Source organism: Telmatherina bonti, assembly GCF_933228915.1.
Source record: "Telmatherina bonti genome assembly, chromosome: 24".
Lineage (NCBI taxonomy): Eukaryota > Metazoa > Chordata > Actinopteri > Atheriniformes > Telmatherinidae > Telmatherina > Telmatherina bonti.
Window position 1 is genome coordinate 3,416,576 of NC_136633.1, and position 17,648 is coordinate 3,434,223.

Below are 17,648 nucleotides of genomic sequence, written 5' to 3' on the forward strand. Positions count from 1 at the left end.
AAGATGCTGGAATGTTGCTGGAATGATGCTGGAATGTTGCTGGAATGTTGCTGGAATGATGCTGGAAAGATGCTGGAATGTTGCTGGAATGTTGCTGGACTGATGCTGGAATGTTGCTGTAAAGATGCTGGAATGTTGCTGGAATGATGCTGGAATGTTGCTGGAATGATGCTGGAATGTTGCTGGAATGTTGCTGGAATGATGCTGGAAAGATGCTGGAATGTTGCTGGAATGTTGCTGGACTGATGCTGGAATGTTGCTGTAAAGATGCTGGAATGTTGCTGGAATGATGCTGGAATGTTGCTGGAATGATGCTGGAATGTTGCTGGAATGATGCTGGAATGTTGCTGGAATGATGCTGGAATGTTGCTGGAATGTTGCTGGAATGTTGCTGGAATGTTGCTGGAATGATGCTGGAATGTTGCTGGAATGTTGCTGGAAAGATGCTGGAATGTTGCTGGAATGTTGCTGGACTGATGCTGGAATGTTGCTGTAAAGATGCTGGAATGTTGCTGGAATGATGCTGGAATGTTGCTGGAATGATGCTGGAATGTTGCTGGAATGATGCTGGAATGTTGCTGGAATGTTGCTGGAATGATGCTGGAATGTTGCTGGAATGTTGCTGGAATGATGCTGGAATGTTGCTGGAATGTTGCTGGAATGATGCTGGAATGTTGCTGGAATGTTGCTGGAATGATGCTGGAATGTTGCTGGAATAATGCTGGAATGTTGCTGGAATGTTGCTGGAAAGATGCTGGAAAGATGCTGGAATGTTGCTGGAATGATGCTGGAATGTTGCTGGAATGTTGCTGGAATGATGCTGGAATGTTGCTGGAATGTTGCTGGAATGATGCTGGAATGATGCTGGAATGTTGCTGGAATGTTGCTGGAATGATGCTGGAATGTTGCTGGAATGTTGCTGGAATGATGCTGGAATGTTGCTGGAATGTTGCTGGAAAGATGCTGGAATGTTGCTGGAATGTTGCTGGACTGATGCTGGAATGTTGCTGTAAAGATGCTGGAATGTTGCTGGAATGATGCTGGAATGTTGCTGGAATGTTGCTGGAATGATGCTGGAATGTTGCTGGAATGTTGCTGGAATGATGCTGGAATGTTGCTGGAATGATGCTGGAATGTTGCTGGAATGTTGCTGGAATGATGCTGGAATGTTGCTGGAATGTTGCTGGAAAGATGCTGGAATGTTGTTGGAAAGATGCTGGAATGTTGCTGGAATGATGCTGGAATGTTGCTGGAATGTTGCTGGAATGATGCTGGAATGTTGCTGGAATGTTGCTGGAAAGATGCTGGAATGTTGCTGGAATGTTGCTGGAATGATGCTGGAAAGATGCTGGAATGTTGCTGGAATGTTGCTGGAATGATGCTGGAATGATGCTGGAATGTTGCTGGAATGATGCTGGAAAGATGCTGGAATGTTGCTGGAATGTTGCTGGAATGATGCTGGAAAGATGCTGGAATGTTGCTGGAATGTTGCTGGAGTGATGCTGGAAAGATGCTGGAATGTTGCTGGAATGTTGCTGGAATGTTGCTGGAATGATGCTGGAATGTTGCTGGAATGATGCTGGAATGTTGCTGGAATGTTGCTGGAATGACGCTGGAATGATGCTGGAATGATGCTGGAAAGATGCTGGAATGTTGTTGGAAAGATGCTGGAATGTTGCTGGAATGATGCTGGAATGTTGCTGGAATGACACTGGAATGTTGCTGGAATGATGCTGGAATGACACTGGAATGTTCTTTTCTCCGTCTTTGCCTGTGAAAACTGAGCTGTCCCTGTTGGTCCGCCAGGTCAAAACAGGGATTTGAAGTCCTGGGAGTTCTGCAGACTCCGTAGACCAGGACCCTGACCACACTGGGACTCTAAACACAAAGGTTTTGTTGGGTTTTCTTGTTTACACAGGAACAGAGTTGTTGGTGGACAAACACACAAAGGTATCAGAACGACGTTTTGGGTTTGGCATGGAAGCGTTGTGTCAACGAACCCGGGTGCAACATCGTTTCTGGACTCTGCTGCCTGTTTCTCAGCCTCCATCCTGCCAGACGCCGTTCAGCAGCAGGTCTTACCTGATGCCTGGACCTCGGAGATGTACTGCTGAAGGTCATGACCTTGCTGGATGACCTCATAAACCATGTTGTTCATCGCCAGCCTCCGCTCCATGTGCCTGCAGAGAATCAGTCCATCAGTCCCAGCCTAAACACTCAGACCCGACTCGTGCCATCCAACGGCTTGCCTGTGAATGCGCTGCTGTGCTAGCGTTAGTGCCTCGGGGCTAGCCTCCGCCAGGCGCGACTGGCCCAGGGCTAGCTTGTCTTGGTTTAGCTTGTCCTGGTTTGTGTCAGCTAGCCGTGCTGACGCTAGCTTCTCAGAGGAAAAGTCCTGCGACTGCTTCTGGAGGTCCTGTTTCCAGGCATCCATTTCACCCGTTACCTAGGAAACACAGAGGTAACAGGAGTTCAGCTTGGTCCAGCCCAACGGGGGGATGAGTTGGGGGCCATGTTTGCGCACCTCCAGCGTGCACTGCTGCAGAATACGGAGCTGCAGGTAGATGTCCAGGCGGACCTTCCTCTGGTGGAAAAGTTCCTCTAGCTGAGCATGAGCCTCCTCCAGCTGCTGCAGAACCGACTCCACGTGGCCCACGGAGCTGCCCTGGGGCCTGAAACAAACACACATACCAAGCCTCTGAATCCACGGAAACACACCGGGGTTTCCTGGCTCTACGCGGCATCCCGAACTCATGCACCCAGTCTGTGTACCTGAGTTGCAGGATGAGGTCTTCTCCTTCCCGGATGACACTCATCGCAGCTTCCTGCGGGTCAGGGTTAGACGTAGGGTTAGGGTGAAGGTTAGAGGTCAGGTGTAAGCAGTCGGGGAGTGTTAGCTTGTTACGATGCGGTGAGAATCCAGATCAGAGGGGGAGAGGGCGGGTACCTGTGTGTTGGCTTGCTGCTGCTGCTGCTGGCTGATTAGAGCCTGCAGCGCCTCCACGGTGTCGGGGCAAACCAGGACGTCTGAGGACAGCTGCTTCTGCAGGCCCTCCATCCACACCGACAGCTGGAGCGAGGGAAAGACCAGATGAGAGCCGGCACGGTGGGCGCACAGACACCCGTCAGAGTACACGTTACCTCCTTCGTATGCGTGTAGAAAGACACAGCCAGGTCCAGGAGCAGCTTCCTCTGTTCAACTCGCTGAATGAACGCCTGCAACAAGCGTAAACATCGTAAGCAAGCCGTAAACAGTCGGTAAACAAGCGCCATGTGGCTGCAGACGTGCCTGCATGCGGAGCTCCAGGTCTCGAGCTGCCTGGTAGATCTCCTCCTGCTCACACTCTCCAGACTGAGCCAACTGATCTGCTGCTTCCAGAAGCTTCTCTGCGTTAGTGTAAGTGTTCTGAAACACACACACGTACACACACACACACACACACACACAGTGAGCAGCTGCATTTCCTACCGTCTGCTCTGCATGTAAACCTGAGAAGCAGCAGATCAGAGGAAGGTTTGATGTTTCAGGCGTGGCGTTCGCTGCCTCCAGCTGACTGGAGAATTGGATCCTCGTTACCTGGGCAACCTGCTGGAAGTCGTCATGGCGTTTCTGCAACGCGCGCGCTCGGTGCAGAGACTTCCCAACGCCGCTGTGTTTGTTCAGAAACACCTCGCCGTGCTGCTCCACCCAGTCCAGCACCTGAGACAGACAGGAGGAGTCATCTGTTAGTTAGTATCAGAACATCTGGATCTGACTCTCCGTTAGTATCAGAACATCTGGATCTGACTCTCCGTTAGTATCAGAACATCTGGATCTGACTCTCCGTTAGTATCAGAACATCTGGATCTGAATCTCCGTTAGTATCAGAACATCTGGATCTGAATCTCCGTTAGTATCAGAACATCTGGATCTGAATCTCCGTTAGTATCAGAACATCTGGATCTGAATCTCCGTTAGTATCAGAACATCTGGATCTGAATCTCCGTTAGTATCAGAACATCTGGATCTGAATCTCCGTTAGTATCAGAACATCTGGATCTGACTCTCCGTTAGTATCAGAACATCTGGATATGAATCTTCGTTAGTATCAGAACATCTGGATCAGACTCTCCGTTAGTATCAGAACATCTGGATCTGAATCTCCGTTAGTATCAGAACATCTGGATCTGACTCTCCGTTAGTATCAGAACATCTGGATATGAATCTTCGTTAGTATCAGAACATCTGGATCTGAATCTCCGTTAGTATCAGAACATCTGGATCTGACTCTCCGTTAGTATCAGAACATCTGGATCTGAATCTCCGTTAGTATCAGAACATCTGGATCTGAATCTCCGTTAGTATCAGAACATCTGGATCTGACTCTCCGTTAGTATCAGAACATCTGGATCTGAATCTCCGTTAGTATCAGAACATCTGGATCAGACTCTCCGTTAGTATCAGAACATCTGGATCTGACTCTCTGTTAGTATCAGAACATCTGGATCTGAATCTCCGTTAGTATCAGAACATCTGGATCTGAATCTCCGTTAGTATCAGAACATCTGGATCAGACTCTCCGTTAGTATCAGAACATCTGGATCTGACTCTCCGTTAGTATCAGAACATCTGGATATGAATCTCCGTTAGTATCAGAACATCTGGATCAGACTCTCCGTTAGTATCAGAACATCTGGATCTGACTCTCCGTTAGTATCAGAACATCTGGATATGAATCTCCTTTAGTATCAGAACATCTGGATCTGAATCTCCTTTAGTATCAGAACATCTGGATCTGAACATCTGGATCTACGCCTTGCCATCACTCTGGATATGGATCTGAGCCCGGATCCAGATCCGGTGTGGGTTCTGCGTACGTTGTCTGTGATTTCAACGATATCGGATCATTCAGAACCCATGCTGCATGGCGGCAGAATGCCGCAGACGTTTCAGAATAAAACGTTTCTAGTAATACCATACTTAACATAATAATAACATAATAACATAATAATAACATAATAACATCATAATAAGATAATAAACAGGAAGCAGGAGCGATGAAAGCACAGTAGAAACACGCTGGGAGCGCAGACCCACTTCCATCTTCCACAGACTTCCAGCTTATATGGACACACGATCAAGTTCCAGGTTCGTTGATAATTAATCCATACTGATTATTGTGGAGTTTTATGAATATATTGTAAAAAAATGCCGGCTTGGTGCGTCTGGATCCAGATGCTGATCCGGATCCCTGCCAGTCTGTTAGACCAGTTCTCAGAAAGGCACCATGAAGACCGCTCCAGGAGATTTTACGTAAAGTTACGAACAGACAGATGCTGCAACATGGCCTCCATGGCCTCCGGTAATAAACAGAGAAAAGACGTTTCTGTGTGCGGTTTGCACGTTCTCCCCGTGTGTGTGTGGTTCTCTCCGGGTCCAGCTTCCTCCCACCCACAGGAGGAGGCCAAGTGATCACATGTAGGGAGGGAGGAGAAACACCACCGTCCATCATGTTTAATGGACGTCAGCGACTCAATGATTCAGCGTTTCATTTACACATTTACTCCTCATGTATGTAGACGTAGGCGTGTCCTCAGGTCACATGCGTGTTGTCTGTCAGAGTTCCTGCTACATGCTACATGTGTGCGTGTGGGTCTTACCTGTCTCACATCCTGCTGAAACACGCAGAGCTGCAGGCGCTGGTGGAGTCGCAGCTTCCGGTGCTGCCAGGCCCCCTCCACCTCACGGTGGCCCTGCTCAGGAAGAGGAAACCCATCACCAGTCTGCAGCCGACGTCCTCTCTGTCTGGAGACGGGCTCCAACTCACCTGCATCACCTGGTGCAGGACTGCCATGATGGCGTGTGTGGCGGCGGTGAAATCTGGTTTGGTCGCTGACTCGTCTGTCTCTGTTGCCGGGCAACGCTGAAGGACGTCCAGTAAGGCTTTCCCGCTTTCGCTGACCTGCACAAAGACGGTGCGATGAGGTGGAGACCCGCCGGACGTCGGGGAACCGGACGGAGAACACCGTACCTGTGTGTAGTTCGCGGAGATCTCCTCGTTCAGCTCCTGGTGTTTCTTCACTGCAGCTTCCAGCTCCTCTGTTGCCGATGGCAACGCCCCTTCAGAGCACACCTGGACCCACCCCTCCACACGGAGCAGGAACTGGACAGACAGGGAGGAGGTGTCAGACAGCGGCCGTCTCATCAGAACGTCACCATGGTAACAGTCACCTGTTCCGCCCCCTGGTGGAAGCCTGTTGCCATGGCGAGCGTGTTGCTGCGCTCCTCCAACGCGGTTGTCAGGGACTTCCAGTCCTCCTGTAACCTGGACGACACCATGGCGATCCGCTCCCCGCCGTAGTGACCAGCCTCGGCGAGTCTGGCGGCCACGGTGACCACGCTGTCCACGTTCACGCTGCCGTTCTGCAGGAGACACAGAGATGTGTTGGTGCTGCTCGCTGCGACGCAGAAACACGCCCTGGCGCACTGACCATGCAGTTGGCGGTGAAGTGCTGGTGCTGCGTCTGCAGGTCCACGGCGTGCTGGTGGTTCTGACCCACTTCCACCAGACTCTGCATGAACAGCTCTTTACTGTGAGCGATCCACTCGGACATCTGGGACGGAGAGAGAGCCGGGTCATCAGAAAGCCAGCACATAAGGCCGGCCGCCATCACCGCCGCTCACCTTGGTGGCATCCTGCTCAAACAGGTGCAGCTGCAGCGCCTGGTCGAGGTGCAGCTTCCTGTCGGTCCAGCTCTGCAGCAGGTGGGCTCGCGCCGCCTGCAGCCGGTCAAGCAGGGACGAAACCTTGGGCGCCACGCTCTGGAAGTCCGCCCCCCCCGACAGCCAGGTGCCCCCCCCGCCTCCGCCTTCATTCGAGGCGTCGCTGTGGGAGGGTCCCAGGCGCATGCGCTGGAGCAGGCTCTTCCCCTCCCGGTCGAGGCCGTCGACGGGGGCGGTGGCGATGGTGTTGCGAAGGCGGCCGTGCTCCTCCAGAAGCCTGAGGAGAGGAAACTCCGGAGGTTAGCGCTCAAAGCACGTCTGGAAGGCCGAGGCCTTCTCAGGCTGCTGAGTTTGATCACGATGTTTACCGATATCTCCGATTAAATTAATCAACAGATGCATCTATCATTTAGTACCTGAGTCTCTAATGTGTGGAGAGACGAAACAGCAGCAGAGTTACCAGAAGTGTGACAAACCATGACTGTAAGATGCCTTATTTTAGGCCTAGTTTTGGGCAGACAGCCTTTTCTGTGAAGACTTATGGAACGCGCTCCTTACAGACCTTCAGACTATACCGGATTTTAAAACGTTTACCGCCAGACTGAAGAACTGGATAAAGAGACATCAGGCCTGCACTCACCTTTAGTATTGTCATTTTTTCCATGTGGGTGGCAAAACGGTAGTTTAGATTTTGTATTGACAATGTTCTTATTTCGGACGGAATTTTATTGACAATGTGTTTTACTTAATTTTACATTTTGATGTATATCTACATATTTGTAATTTGTATGTATTTATAATGGCACATGTGTAACTTTTATTTTTCGCAATGCAATGTAAACTGTGTATATTTTCTTACTGTGTAAAAGCCATACTAAGGATGGGTATTGAAAATTAGCCTGCAGTTATGTGCCATCATTCATGGAGCATACTTGTCCCTATCAAATAAAAACATTCAGTCAATACCATACGATTGGATTTAATAAGATCCACTGATTGATATGAGCCAATATCACTAAAGCTCAACTTGATGTTTCTGAGCTCAGCTGATGAAGTTAATTTACTTAAATAAAGAAATACATCTTATAAAAAGACAGACAAGTAATAAAAGAAAAAAAAACATGGCAGGGGAGCTCAAAATACAACTGTTTACAAAATAAAAGTCTGTGATTTATCGTTATGTATTAGCATTATGGCCCAATGACAATGAGATCAATATGTTAATTAGTTAGCTGCTGTGGCTAGCTCCTGTAGCTATCGGCTGTAGCCTGCTGCTGTGGCTACCTGCTTTAGCCTGCTGCTGTAGTTAGCTGCTGTGGCTAGCAGCTGTAGCTAGCTGTTGTAGCTTGCTGCTGTAGTTAGCTGCTGTGGCTAGCTGCTGTGACTAGCTGCTGTAATTAGCTGCTGTGGCTACCTGCTGTAGTTAGCTGCTGTAGCTAGCTGTTGTAGCTAGCTGCTGTAGCTAGCTGCTGTAGTTAGCTGCTGTGGCTAGCTGCTGTAGATAGCTGCTGTAGTTAGCTGCTGTAGCTAACTGCTGTAGTTAGCTACTGTGGCTAGCTACTGTGGCTAGCAGCTGTAGCTAGCTGCTGTAGCTAGCTGCTGTAGTTAGCTACTGTGGCTAGCTACTGTAGTTAGCTACTGTGACTAGCTACTGTGGCTAGCAGCTGTAGCTAGCTGTTGTAGCTAGCTGCTGTTGCTAGCTGCATCTAGCAATCTGGCCGCCTCAGCACAGTTGCTCTGTGGTGAAAGGAAACCAGCATAAACTGGAAACCAGGGTAAAAATGTGAAAACTGGTGTGACGTGATCAGATCTTAGTCCTGTTAAAAGACAAGTAATCCAGTTTCTGAAGATTAATGCATGGATGAGCTCTTACTGGTCTTACTGGGAGACAAACTTCTACAAGTTGAACAGAAGAGGTCTACCAGTTATGGTAGACCTCTACATCTGCCAATCAGAATGGAGTAACTCCGAACAAAACCTGGGCCATTAGGACCGCTCCAGTAGGTCCAGTAGGTCCGACCTGAACCTACTGTGTTCACCAGTAAAACCAGCAGTGCTTCCAGTGGTCCGTCTTCACATGGCAGAGTTGTGCCATATGTCATCCAGAATGACGACCAGTTTGAAAAATTACCCAAACGGACCAAAATGTCCTAAATGCTGGACAAGGTTTCTCTTTGTTAAAGTTCTTCATGCAGTAACAGACTGGGTAACATACATGTAACTGTCACGTGTCTACGGTGTTGGTTGCCATGGTCACGACCTCCAGTAGCTTGGCCTCCAGAATGATACAGTATTTGATTATATACGTGTGACTATAACTCGCAGCCTGTGATGAAGGTGGAGGGAGCAGAGAACTCACTTTCGGGCCTCGTCCACATCCTGAGGTTCTGGTATGCGGTTCAGCCCGGCTTCCAGCTGATCCAGCTGGGCCAGCAGTTGCGTGGCAGCCCCTGAGAACTCCTCCAGACCCAGACGGAGCTCAGTCCACTCCACGTGATCATACTCCAGCGAGCCGCCCAGGTCGGCAGTGAGCTGGGAGGGATCGACGAGCCGGGACAGACCCTCCACCGACACCAGGCTGGTCTGGGGACACACACAGTTTACTGGCTGGATGTTCCAGGCTGCAGCCGAGCCTCGGACCTCAGTAGACGTACCTCGAAGCTGAGCTTGGCGCTGCCCAGGTTGGTCTTGTGTTTCTGCCAGAAGGTGTCGGGTTTGATGAGCAGTGCCGTGTGGATGTGGGAGGAAAAGGACTCCTGCAGCGTCCGCAGCACCGGCTTCACGCTGTCCCACTTACTGCCGCGCATGTCCACCACCACCGTGAACCCACGAGCGCGCACGTCCTCACTACCAGACATGCAGTGGACACAGAGAAGGTTTCACATTTCACATGCTGGACCACCGACCTCCCTGTAAACCAGGGATCCTCAGTCCTGGTCCACATGCTGGACCACCGACCTCCATGTAAACCAGGGATCCTCAGTCCTGGTCCACATGCTGGACCACCGACCTCCATGTAAACCAGGGATCCTCAGTCCTGGTCCTGGAGGACCGGTGTCCTGCCGGTTTTCCAAGTGTCCCTGCTGCAACACACCTGATTGAAACCAATGTGGCAGACGTGTGCAGAGTCTGAGTCTGGTGTGTTCCAGCAGGAGCACCTGGGAAAGCTGCAGGACTCCAGCCCTCCAGGACCAGGACTGAGGATCCCTGCTACAAATGGTTCCAGCTACCTGGGTATGGTAGACAGGTAGGTCACCAGCCGACTCAGATCTTCCTGTTTTATTCGATCATGGTTGGTCCTGGCAGGAAAGGTCAGGATTGGTCCACCTCGTTTGTCTCGTCCACCTGGAAGACACATGGAGACGTTACATAAACCGGATCACATCAGAACCAAACCAGACCAGATCCTGAAGCTTGTTTTACCCGACACGAAGGCCACTTTCTCTCTGAGCACCGTCAGGACATCAACCGCACGGACAGTCTCTGCTTTACCAGAACCTGGAAGACACATGGACACAGCTTCAGCTGGTTGTGTGTGTGTGTGTGTGTGTGTGAGAAGGCATTGGCTGTAAGGAGGTACTTTCTGAGATCTGTACCCTAAAACAATCCAAAACAATCCCAATCCGCACCAACATTTATTGGGTTCCTCCCATCTGGGCTTCAACTCTTTGCCCCACCACAAGGCTCTCTTTGAGGCCTTCAACGTGTTTTATTTCTGGTCTTCGTCTTCGGCGTAGTTTAAGATGTTTTATTGACATTCATCACTGCAGATGATATTCAGTTATATATTTATTAATCACCCCAGGATGCTTTTAAGCTGCAGATCATGTTCAGGTGCTTCGATTCTGACAGAAATAGGAATGGGATGATGATGATGATGATGATGATGATGATGATGATCTGTCTGTGTCCAGGACAGATATTTACCTGAGATGAAGGAGACTCTCTTGCATCTTCTGTTAAACACTCACTTCAGAAGATCAGTACTGATCCTGAATGTTCATGATAGATCGCTGGTTTGTTCTGTACTGAGAGCTCCCTCGCTGGAAACAGACACCTGAAGGCTCTGTGGTAATTTAAAATATCTCCAAACCATCTTTTTATTCTTGCTTTTTTCACTATGTTTTACTTTTTTTTAACTTCATTGTGCACTTTGTGATTTCCATCCTGATAAGTGCTGGATAAACATAACGTCACCTGCTGAAACCTCTGGATAGTATTGATGCAATATTGCTGAGAAATGGACATCCAAACCACCCACTATACCCTCTTGGTAGAAATTAGTACCAGGATGAACAACAGCAGGCATCCTAGTTGATTCAGTCCTGTTACATGATAGAGACAAAGCCAGTGGACATTTTCTCGTGGTGAGATTGAAAAAGTTCACTAGAACCAAGCTCGACCCCCTTTTCCTCCAGACTGGCTTTAATTCCTGGTATGACAGACGGAACAAGATGGAAACATTCCACAGAAAATTCTCATCCATATTGGCATGAAGCATCAAACAGTTTATGCACATCATGATGAGAATCTCCCGTTCCACCTCATCACCATGAGAATCTCCCGTTCCACCTCATCACCATGAGAATCTCCCGCTCCACCTCATCACCATGAGAATCTCCCGTTCCACGTCATCATGATAAGAATCTCCCGTTCCACCTCATCACCATGAGAAACTCCCGTTCCACCTCATCACCATGAGAATCTCCCGTTCCACGTCATCATGATAAGAATCTCCCGTTCCACCTCATCACCATGAGAAACTCCCGTTCCACCTCATCACCATGAGAAACTCCCGTTCCACCTCATCACCATGAGAAACTCCCGTTCCACCTCATCACCATGAGAAACTCCCGTTCCACCTCATCACCATGAGAAACTCCCGTTCCACCACATAACCATGAGAATCTCCCGTTCCACCTCATCACCATGAGAATCTCCCGTTCCACCTCATCACCATGAGAAACTCCCGTTCCACCTCATCACCATGAGAATCTTCCGTTCCACCACATCACCATGAGAATCTCCCGTTCCACCTCATCACCATGAGAAACTCCCGTTCCACCTCATCACCATGAGAATCTTCCGTTCCACCACATCACCATGAGATACTCCCGTTCCACCTCATCCCCATGAGAATCTCCCGTTCCACCTCATCACCATGAGAAACTCCCGGTCCACCTCATCACCATGAGAAACTCCCGTTCCACCACATCACCATGAGAATCTCCCGTTCCACCTCATCACCATGAGAATCTCCCGTTCCAAGTCATCATGATAAGAATCTCCCGTTCCACCTCATCACCATGAGAAACTCCCGTTCCACCTCATAGCCATGAGAAACTCCCGTTCCACCACATAACCATGAGAATCTCCCGTTCCACCTCATCACCATGAGAATATCCCGTTCCACATCATCACCATGAGAAACTCCCGTTCCACCTCATCACCATGAGAAACTCCCGTTCCACCTCTTCACCATGAGAAACTCCCGTTCCACCACATCACCATGAGAAACTCCCGTTCCACCTCATCACCATGAGAAACTCCCGTTCCACCACATAACCATGAGAAACTCACGTTCCACCACATAACCATGAGAATCTCCCGTTCCAACTCATCACCATGAGAATCTCCCGTTCCAACTCATCACCATGAGAATCTCCCGTTCCACCACATCATGATGAGAATCTCCCATTCCACCACATCACCATGAGAATCTCCTGTTCCACCTCATCCCCATGAGAATCTCCTGTTCCACCTCATCACCATGAGAATCTCCCGTTCCACCTCATCACAATGAGAAACTCCCGTTCCACATCATCATGATGAGAATCTCCCGTTCCACCTCATCACCGTGAGAATCTCCTGTTCCACCTCATCACCATGAGAATCTCCCGTTCCACCTCATCCCCATGAGAATCTCCCGTTCCACCTCATCCCCATGAGAATCTCCTGTTCCACCTCATCACCATGAGAATCTCCCGTTCCACCTCATCACGATGAGAATCTCCCGTTCCACGTCATCATGATGAGAATCTCCCGTTCCACCTCATCACCATGAGAATCTCCCGTTCCACCACATAACCATGAGAATCTCCCGTTCTACCACATCACCATGAGAATCTGCCGTTCCACGTCATCCCCATGAGAATCTCCCGTTCCACCTCATCACCGTGAGAATCTCCTGTTCCACCTCATCACCATGAGAATCTCCCGTTCCACCTCATCCCCATGAGAATCTCCCGTTCCACCTCATCCCCATGAGAATCTCCTGTTCCACCTCATCACCATGAGAATCTCCCGTTCCACCTCATCACGATGAGAAACTCCCGTTCCACGTCATCATGATGAGAATCTCCCGTTCAACCTCATCACCATGAGAATCTCCCGTTCCACCAGATAACCATGAGAATCTCCCGTTCTACCACATCACCATGAGAATCTGCCGTTCCACGTCATCATGATGAGAATCTCCCGTTCCACCTCATCACCATGAGAATCTCATCACCATGAGAATCTCCCGTTCCACCACATCACCATTAGAATCTCCCGTTCCACCTCATGATGAGAATCTCCCGTTCCACCTCGTCAACATGAGAAACTCCCGTTCCACCTCATCACCATGAGAATCTTCCGTTCCACCACATCACCATGAGATACTCCCGTTCCACCTCATCACCATGAGAATCTTCCGTTCCACCACATCACCATGAGATACTCCCGTTCCACCTCATCCCCATGAGAATCTCCCGTTCCACCTCATCACCATGAGAATCTCCCGTTCCACCTCATCACCATGAGAATCTCCCGTTACACGTCATCATGATAAGAATCTCCCGTTCCACCTCATCACCATGAGAAACTCCCGTTCCACCTCATCACCATGAGAAACTCCCGTTCCACCTCATCACCATGAGAAACTCCCGTTCCACCTCATCACAATGAGAAACTCCCGTTCCACCTCATCACCATGAGAAACTCCCGTTCCACCACATAACCATGAGAATCTCCCGTTCCACCTCATCACCATGAGAATCTCCCGTTCCACCTCATCACCATGAGAAACTCCCGTTCCACCACATAACCATGAGAAACTCACGTTCCACCACAACCATGAGAATCTCCCGTTCCAACTCATTACCATGAGAATCTCCCGTTCCACCTCATCCCCATGAGAATCTCCTGTTCCACCTCATCACCATGAGAATCTCCCGTTCCACCTCATCACGATGAGAAACTCCCGTTCCACGTCATCATGATGAGAATCTCCCGTTCCACCTCATCACCATGAGAATCTCCCGTTCCACCACATAACCATGAGAATCTCCCGTTCTACCACATCAACATGAGAATCTCCCGTTCCACGTCATCCCCATGAGAATCTCCCGTTCCACCTCATCACCGTGAGAATCTCCTGTTCCACCTCATCACCATGAGAATCTCCCGTTCCACCTCATCCCCATGAGAATCTCCTGTTCCACCTCATCACCATGAGAATCTCCCGTTCCACCTCATCCCCATGAGAATCTCCCGTTCCACCTCATCACCATGAGAATCTCCCGTTCCACCACATAACCATGAGAATCTCCCGTTCTACCACATCACCATGAGAATCTGCCGTTCCACGTCATCATGATGAGAATCTCCCGTTCCACCTCATCACCATGAGAATCTCCCGTTCCACCTCATCACCATGAGAATCTCCCGTTCCACCACATCACCATTAGAATCTCCCGTTCCACCTCATGATGAGAATCTCCCGTTCCACCTCGTCAACATGAGAAACTCCCGTTCCACCTCATCACCATGAGAATCTTCCGTTCCACCACATCACCATGAGATACTCCCGTTCCACCTCATCACCATGAGAATCTTCCGTTCCACCACATCACCATGAGATACTCCCGTTCCACCTCATCACCATGAGAAACTCCCGTTCCACCTCATCACCATGAGAAACTCCCGTTCCACCTCATCACCATGAGAATCTCCCGTTCCACCTCATCACCATGAGAATCTCCCGTTCCACGTCATCATGATAAGAATCTCCCGTTCCACCTCATCACCATGAGAAACTCCCGTTCCACCTCATCACCATGAGAAACTCCCGTTCCACCTCATCACCATGAGAAACTCCCGTTCCACCTCATCACAATGAGAAACTCCCGTTCCACCTCATCACCATGAGAAACTCCCGTTCCACCACATAACCATGAGAATCTCCCGTTCCACCTCATCACCATGAGAATCTCCCGTTCCAACTCATCACCATGAGAAACTCCCGTTCCACCACATAACCATGAGAAACTCACGTTCCACCACATAACCATGAGAATCTCCCGTTCCAACTCATCACCATGAGAATCTCCCGTTCCAACTCATCACCATGAGAATCTCCCGTTCCACCACATCATGATGAGAATCTCCCATTCCACCACATCACCATGAGAATCTCCCGTTCCACCTCATCACGATGAGAAACTCCCGTTCCACATCATCATGATGAGAATCTCCCGTTCCACCTCATCACCATGAGAATCTCCCGTTCCACCACATCATGATGAGAATCTCCCATTCCACCACATCACCATGAGAATCTCCCGTTCCACCTCATCCCCATGAGAATCTCCTGTTCCACCTCATCACCATGAGAATCTCCCGTTCCACCTCATCACGATGAGAAACTCCCGTTCCACGTCATCATGATGAGAATCTCCCGTTCCACCTCATCACCATGAGAATCTCCCGTTCCACCACATAACCATGAGAATCTCCCGTTCCACCACATCACCATGAGAATCTGCCGTTCCACGTCATCATGATGAGAATCTCCCGTTCCACCTCATCACCATGAGAATCTCCCGTTCCACGTCATCATGATAAGAATCTCCCGTTCCACCTCATCACCATGAGAAACTCCCGTTCCACCTCATCACCATGAGAAACTCCCGTTCCACCTCATCACAATGAGAAACTCCCGTTCCACCTCATCACCATGAGAAACTCCCGTTCCACCACATAACCATGAGAATCTCCCGTTCCACCTCATCACCATGAGAATCTCCCGTTCCAACTCATCACCATGAGAAACTCCCGTTCCACCACATAACCATGAGAAACTCACGTTCCACCACATAACCATGAGAATCTCCCGTTCCAACTCATCACCATGAGAATCTCCCGTTCCAACTCATCACCATGAGAATCTCCCGTTCCACCACATCATGATGAGAATCTCCCATTCCACCACATCACCATGAGAATCTCCCGTTCCAACTCATCACCATGAGAATCTCCCGTTCCAACTCATCACCATGAGAATCTCCCGTTCCACCACATCATGATGAGAATCTCCCATTCCACCACATCACCATGAGAATCTCCCGTTCCACCTCATCACGATGAGAAACTCCCGTTCCACATCATCATGATGAGAATCTCCCGTTCCACCTCATCACCATGAGAATCTCCCGTTCCACCACATCATGATGAGAATCTCCCATTCCACCACATCACCATGAGAATCTCCCGTTCCACCTCATCCCCATGAGAATCTCCTGTTCCACCTCATCACCATGAGAATCTCCCGTTCCACCTCATCACGATGAGAAACTCCCGTTCCACGTCATCATGATGAGAATCTCCCGTTCCACCTCATCACCATGAGAATCTCCCGTTCCACCACATAACCATGAGAATCTCCCGTTCCACCACATCACCATGAGAATCTGCCGTTCCACGTCATCATGATGAGAATCTCCCGTTCCACCTCATCACCATGAGAATCTCCCGTTCCACCTCATCACCATGAGAATCTCCCGTTCCACCACATCACCATTAGAATCTCCCGTTCCACCACATCACCATTAGAATCTCCCGTTCCACCTCATCACCATGAGAATCTCCTGTTCTACCTCATCACCATGAGAATCTCCCGTTCCACCTCATCCCCATGAGAATCTCCCGTTCCACCTCATCACCATGAGAATCTCCCATTCCACCTCATCATGTTGAGAATCTCCCGTTCCACCTCATCATGAGAATCTCCCGTTACACCTCATCACCATGAGAATCTCCCGTTCCACCTCATCACCATGAGAAACTCCCGTTCCATCTCATCACGATGAGAAACTCCCGTTCCACGTCATCATGATGAGAATCTCCCGTTCCACCTCATCACCATGAGAATCTCCCGATCCACCACATAACCATGAGAATCTCCCGTTCCACCTCATCACCATGAGAATCTCCCGTTCCACCTCATCACCATGAGAATCTCCTGTTCCACCTCATCACCATGAGAATCTCCCGTTCCACCACATAACATGAGAATCTACCGTTCCACCTCATCACCATGAGAATCTCCCGTTCCACCTCATCACGATCAGAATCTCCCGTTCCACCACATCACCATGAGAATCTCCCGTTCCATATCATCATGATGAGAATCTCCCGTTCCACCTCATCAACATGAGAATCTCCCGTTCCACCTCATCACCATGAGAATCTCCCGTTCCACCACATCACCATTAGAATCTCCAGTTCCACCTCATAATGACAATCTCCCGTTCCACCTCATCACCATGAGAAACTCCCGTTCCATCTCATCACGATGAGAAACTCCCGTTCCACGTCATCATGATGAGAATCTCCCGTTCCACCTCATCACCATGAGAATCTCCCGTTCCACCACATAACCATGAGAATCTCCCGTTCCACCTCATCACCATGAGAATCTCCCGTTCCACCTCATCACCATGAGAATCTCCCGTTCCACCTCATCACCATGAGAATCTCCCGTTCCACCACATAACATGAGAATCTACCGTTCCACCTCATCACCATGAGAATCTCCCGTTCCACCTCATCACGATCAGAATCTCCCGTTCCACCACATCACCATGAGAATCTCCCGTTCCATATCATCATGATGAGAATCTCC

The 17,648-nt window shown here is 49.6% G+C and overlaps 1 protein-coding gene across 1 annotated transcript in view; it reads right to left on the reverse strand.

The window, feature by feature from the left end:
- Positions 1-17,648, reverse strand: part of LOC306773887 (kalirin-like) — a gene marked incomplete at both ends in the record, with an annotated part of 149,347 nt that overhangs the window by 98,915 nt on the left and 32,784 nt on the right. Inside the window, 18 exons of the mRNA XM_079263831.1 lie at positions 2,083-2,180; positions 2,250-2,446; positions 2,525-2,672; positions 2,773-2,825; positions 2,948-3,070; positions 3,142-3,216; positions 3,290-3,406; positions 3,578-3,700; positions 5,641-5,733; positions 5,808-5,942; positions 6,012-6,143; positions 6,212-6,403; positions 6,472-6,594; positions 6,665-6,980; positions 9,063-9,286; positions 9,358-9,550; positions 9,934-10,048; positions 10,127-10,201. Of these exons, the coding sequence (XP_079119957.1) occupies positions 2,083-2,180; positions 2,250-2,446; positions 2,525-2,672; positions 2,773-2,825; positions 2,948-3,070; positions 3,142-3,216; positions 3,290-3,406; positions 3,578-3,700; positions 5,641-5,733; positions 5,808-5,942; positions 6,012-6,143; positions 6,212-6,403; positions 6,472-6,594; positions 6,665-6,980; positions 9,063-9,286; positions 9,358-9,550; positions 9,934-10,048; positions 10,127-10,201 (2,532 nt within the window). The remainder of the gene's footprint in view (positions 1-2,082; positions 2,181-2,249; positions 2,447-2,524; positions 2,673-2,772; positions 2,826-2,947; positions 3,071-3,141; positions 3,217-3,289; positions 3,407-3,577; positions 3,701-5,640; positions 5,734-5,807; positions 5,943-6,011; positions 6,144-6,211; positions 6,404-6,471; positions 6,595-6,664; positions 6,981-9,062; positions 9,287-9,357; positions 9,551-9,933; positions 10,049-10,126; positions 10,202-17,648) is intronic.